Consider the following 5,241-nt stretch of genomic DNA (forward strand, 5'->3'; position numbering starts at 1 on the left):
AATTCTGGTTTTGCTCCTGTTCGTTTAAATTCTTGCTCTCCCTCCTCCTCCTCTTCCCCCTCCTCTTCCTCCTCCTCCTCCTCTTCTTCCTCTTCCTCTTCCTCCTCTTCCTCTTCTTTAGTCTGTTCTTCCGCACCAACAGCAAGCAAGAGAGAAAGACAGGAGATGAGAAGTAAGTGAGTTAGCTCTCTCTCTCTCTCTCTCTCTCTCTCTCTCTCTCTCTCTCTCTCTATCTGTGTGGGGGAGGGTTACCTTACAAATTTATGTATATAGAAAAAAAGAAGGAAGAAAATAAAGATAATATATGTAATAAAAAGCAGACCTTGTTTTATTCTTTATTATTATTATTATTATTATTATTATTATTATTATTATTATTATTATTATTAATATTATTATTATTAAGCTTTCCAGACACCAAGAAATAAAAGGAAAGGAATAAACAAAATAAGGTAAGCAAATATAATAATAATAATAATAATAATAATAATAATAATAATAATAATAATAATAATAATAATAATAACAATTCCTGAGTCACCCCTTCGTTCACATCGCCATTTCATCATTTATTTCTCATATTTCTCCTTTATTTCTTTACGTATTTCATTTTCCTTCCCCTCCTAAGAAAGCAGGAGATAGCAGCAACAGATAGGAAGGGGAGGTTGGCAGGAGGAGGAGGAGATAAAGGAGGAAAAAGGGAAAGAAGAGGAAGGGTAAGTTAGTCGGTATAATCCGCGGACCGCTCACTTCAACTTTTATTTCTCATATTTCTCCTTTATTTCTTCATGTATTTCATTTTCCGTTCTCTCGTATGAAAGCAGGAGATAGCAGCAGCAAGCAGTAAGGGGAGGTAAGCAGGAGGAGGAGGAGATAAAGGAGGAAGAGGAGAAAGAAAAAGAAGAGTAATGGCCACTTAAGTTTCCATTGTCACCGCTGCGCCAGGCTAAAGGAACCGCCCCGAGGGAGACAAAAGACGGACGAGATGCGCACCGCTGACCGCCGCCGTCCCCACCACCACCGCCGCCGCTACCAATACCACTACTAATACCACTAATACTGCTACAACTACTACTACTACTATTACTATTACTACTGCTACTACTACTACTACTACTTCTACTACTACTACTACTACTACTACTACCATTACTACTACTACCACTACTACTACTACTGCTACTATTACTACTACTCGCGCACTGTGGCAGCTGCAAAGAGAGAGAGAGAGAGAGAGAGAGAGAGAGAGAGAGAGAGAGAGAGAGAGAGAGAGAGAGAGAGAGAGAGAGAGAGAGAGTGAGAGAGACGCAGGGTGGAGGGGGCAGCGAGTCGAGAGAGAGAGAACCCACCGAGAGAGTGAGAGAGAGAGAGAGAGAGAGAGAGAGAGAGCGACAATGTAAGTGGTCGATTATATGACGTCACAGATGCTCTCGACCAATCAGGAGGCAGCAGCGATGACGTCACGGGGCGGGGAACCAATCAGAGGGCGGGAAGAAGGGTGGCTGGCTACCTGAGCAACCTGCCTCCGGGGAAGCGGCACCATGTAGCCATATTTCACACGCTTTTTATAGACGTTTCAGGCATTCCCATGGGCAGATCAATAACCCAGATAATAGTTTAACTTTTTATCTTTAAATTGAGACTACGTATATGGTTATAGGGCTCCGATTTCCCTCATTTTTGGCGGTTGGAAATAATTATTGTCGGAGATGGAAGCGTGTGAGCAAACCATCCCACATTAGTGAGTGAGACTTCGAGGGGTGAGGACACGCGCCGCCGCCTCTCAGTGCTCAGTTCTTTTCGCGCCCCCCCCCCCTTAATTATCCTTACTGGGGGGTCATTACTGGGTCATTGGGGTCATTTAGTGTTCGCGGGGGCAGGATGAGTGCGTGGATATTACTAATCTTCGCTATCGGCGCCATTACAGCCAAGGCGGAACATGCAGGTGAGTGTGTGTGTGCGTGTGGGGGCGCCTGTGTGTGTACGTGTGTGTGTGTGTACGTGTGTGTGTGTGTGCGTGTTTGGGGGCGGCCATGTTGGTTGTGGTGGTGATGGTGGTGGTCTTCTCCTCCTCCTTCTCCTCCTCTTCGTCTTCCTCTCTCTCGTCTTCCTCCTCCTCCTCTTCTTCTTCTGCGCACCTGTTTTCTCTCTCTCTCTCTCTCTCTCTCTCTCTCTCTCTCTCTCTCTCTCTCTCTCTCTCTCTGTTTTCTCTCCATCTTGTCTTACTATCTTGTTTTTCTCTCTCTCTCTCTCTCTCTCTCTCTCTCTCTCTCTCTCTCTCTCTCTCTCTCTCTCTCTCTTTGGTTTCTCCTCCTCCTCCTCCTCCCCCTCCTTTTTCTTCTTCTTCTTCTTCTTCTTCTTCTTCTTGAAAGCGAGATAATTACTGATAAAGATAATAAGATACAGAAGATGAAAAAGCTAGAGAAAGAAAGAATAATATTAAATAGAAGGAAAGATAGAAAGATAGATAGATATAATGAATAAGAAAGAGAATAATGGATAAAGACAAGATAGAAAGATAGATAAAGATAGAAATAAGAATAAACAGGATATAGAAAGATAGAGAGATAGAGAATGTAAGATAAAGAGAGAGAGAAGTGAGGATAAAAAGAAAGATAGAGAGAATGTATGATAAAGATAGAGAGGTTAGGATAAGAAGGAAAGATAGAGAGAATGTAAGAGAGAGAGAGAGAGAGAGAGAGAGAGAGAGAGAGAGAGAGAGGATAAGAAGTCGGAAAGATAGAGTATTTAAGACAAAGATAGAGAGAGGTGAGGATAAAAATTAAATATAGGGAGAATGTAAGATAAAGAAAGAGAATGAAGGAATAAATAAAGAAGATAAAGATAGACAGACAAATAAATAATAAAGGAAAAGAAAATAAGAGAGAATTAAGATAGCCTAGCAAATGCCCAAAGACGAAGACATAAGACACTTGATAAAGATAAGGGAATAGAAGATAATACAGAGAAAGGAAGATAAAGATAGACGGAGAATAAGATAATTAAAAATGAAAATAAAAGAAAGAAGGATAAAGATAGCCTAGGAAAAGAAAGATACACAAAATAATGAATGAAGGAAGGAAAGAAAGAAAACAAAGAATTAAGATAGCCTAAGATAAAGATAGACACAGAATAATGAATAAAGAAAGAAAATAAAGAAAACAAAGAATTAAGATAGCCTAGGTAAAGAAAAACACAGAATTATGGATAAAGATTGAAAATGAGAAAGAAAGCAAAGAATAAAGATAGCCTAAGGTAAAGATAGACAGAATAATGGATAAAGAAAGAAAATATGAGAAAGGAAGAATTAAGATACCCTAGGTAAAGAAAAATACAGAATAATGGACAAAGATTGTAAATAAGAAAGAAAACAAAAGAATAAAGATAGCCTAAAGAAAACAAAAGAATAAAGAAAGCCTAAGATAAAGATAGACACAATGATGGATAAAGAAAAAAATAAAGAAAACAAAGAATAAAGATAGCCTAAGATAAAGACAAGCACAATAATGGATAATGAAAGAAAATATATACGAAAGAAAATAAAAGAATAAAAATAGCCGAAGATAAAGACAGGCACAGAATAATGGATAAAGAAAAAATAAAGAAAACCAAGAATTAAGATAGCCTAGGGAAAGAAAGATAGACAAAATAAACAAAGAAAGTAAATAAAAATGAAAACAAAGAATTAAGATTTACACACGAAAAACTTAACAGCCAAAAAAGAAAACAAAGAATTAAAATTTACACACGAGGAACTTAACAGCCATACAGACAGACAGACACAGACATTTCCAAACAGACATTGAAGGAAAAAAACGAACAGGCAATCATAAAACGAGGCCAGACAGAGACATTGAAAATAACAGCTTGAACAGACATTCCCAGACGCAGACATGGGGAAAATAAGCTTGAACAGACATACGCAGAAACACAAAGAAAGAATGATTAAACAGACATTCCCAAACAAAATAATAAGACTTAAGACATTCCAAAGAGAGTTCACGTAAGAAACAGCTTGAACAGACATTTCCAGACGCAGACATGGGGAAAATAAGCTTGAACAGACATACGCAGAAACACAAAGAAAGAATGATTAAACAGACATTCCCAAACAAAATGATAAGGCTTAAGACATTCCAAAGAGAGTTCACGTAAGAAACAGCTTGAACAGACATTCCCAGACGCAGACATGGGGAAAATAAGCTTGAACAGACATACGCAGAAACACAAAGAAAAAGATGATTAAACAGACATTCCCAAACAAAATAATGAGGCTTAACAGACATTCCACAGAGTTTATGTAAGGAAAAGCTTGAACAGACATTTCCAGACACAGACATGGGAAAAATAAGCTTGAACAGACATACGCAGAAACACAAAGAAAAAGATGATTAAACAGACATTCCCAAACAAAATAATGAGGCTTAACAGACATTCCACAGAGTCCATGTAAGAAAAAGCTTGAACAGACATTTCCAGACACAGACATGGGAAAAATAAGCTTGAACAGACATAGGCTACATACACGGAAACAGACAAAGAAAAATATTAAACAGACATTCCCAGACAAAATAATAAGGCTTAGCAGACATTCCAAAGATAGTTCATATAAGAAAAAGCTTGAACTGACATTTCCAGACACAAACATAGGGAAAATAAGCTTGAACAGACATACATACACAGAAACAAAGAAAAATATTAAACAGACATTCCCAAACAAAATTATAAGGTTTAACAAACATTCCACAGTCCATGTAAGAAAAAAGCTTGAACAGACATTTCCAGACGCAGACATGGTGAAAATAACCTTGAACAGACATACGCAGAAACACAAATAAAAAAAGATTAAACAGACATTCCCAAACAAAATAATAAGGCTTAACAGACATTCCACAGATTCCATGCAAGAAAAAGCTTGAACAGACATCTCCAGACGCAGACATGGGGAAAATAAGCTTGAACAGACACACATACAAAGAAACAAAGAAAATAATAAAATAAACATTCCCAAATAAAATAATAGAGACATTCCAAAGATAGTCCATATAAGAAAAAGCTTGAACAGACATTTCCAGACACAGATATGGGAAAAATAAGCTTGAACAGACATTCCCAAACAAAATAATAAGGCTTAACAGACATTCCAAAGAGAGTTCACGTAAGAAACAGCTTGAACAGACATACATGGACACACTAAGCTTCAACAGGCCTTAAGCTTGAACAGACATCGTACAAATTAAT

At 37.8% G+C, this 5,241-nt stretch overlaps 2 protein-coding genes across 2 annotated transcripts in view; both read left to right on the forward strand.

Moving 5' to 3' along the window:
* The window catches only part of LOC126986112 (longitudinals lacking protein, isoforms A/B/D/L-like), a 91,792-nt gene extending 91,597 nt beyond the window's left edge, over positions 1-195 (forward strand). Inside the window, exon 6 of the mRNA XM_050841819.1 lies at positions 1-195. This exon is cut by the window's left edge and continues 617 nt beyond it. Coding sequence (XP_050697776.1) covers positions 1-180 — 180 coding nt within the window. The 3' untranslated portion in view covers positions 181-195.
* A 1,534-nt stretch (positions 196-1,729) lies between these two features.
* Positions 1,730-5,241, forward strand: part of LOC126986114 (calsyntenin-1-like) — a 67,542-nt gene continuing 64,030 nt past the window's right edge. Inside the window, exon 1 of the mRNA XM_050841840.1 lies at positions 1,730-1,945. Coding sequence (XP_050697797.1) covers positions 1,882-1,945 — 64 coding nt within the window. The 5' untranslated portion in view covers positions 1,730-1,881. The remainder of the gene's footprint in view (positions 1,946-5,241) is intronic.

Source organism: Eriocheir sinensis, chromosome 61, assembly GCF_024679095.1.
Source record: "Eriocheir sinensis breed Jianghai 21 chromosome 61, ASM2467909v1, whole genome shotgun sequence".
NCBI classification, from domain to species: domain Eukaryota; kingdom Metazoa; phylum Arthropoda; class Malacostraca; order Decapoda; family Varunidae; genus Eriocheir; species Eriocheir sinensis.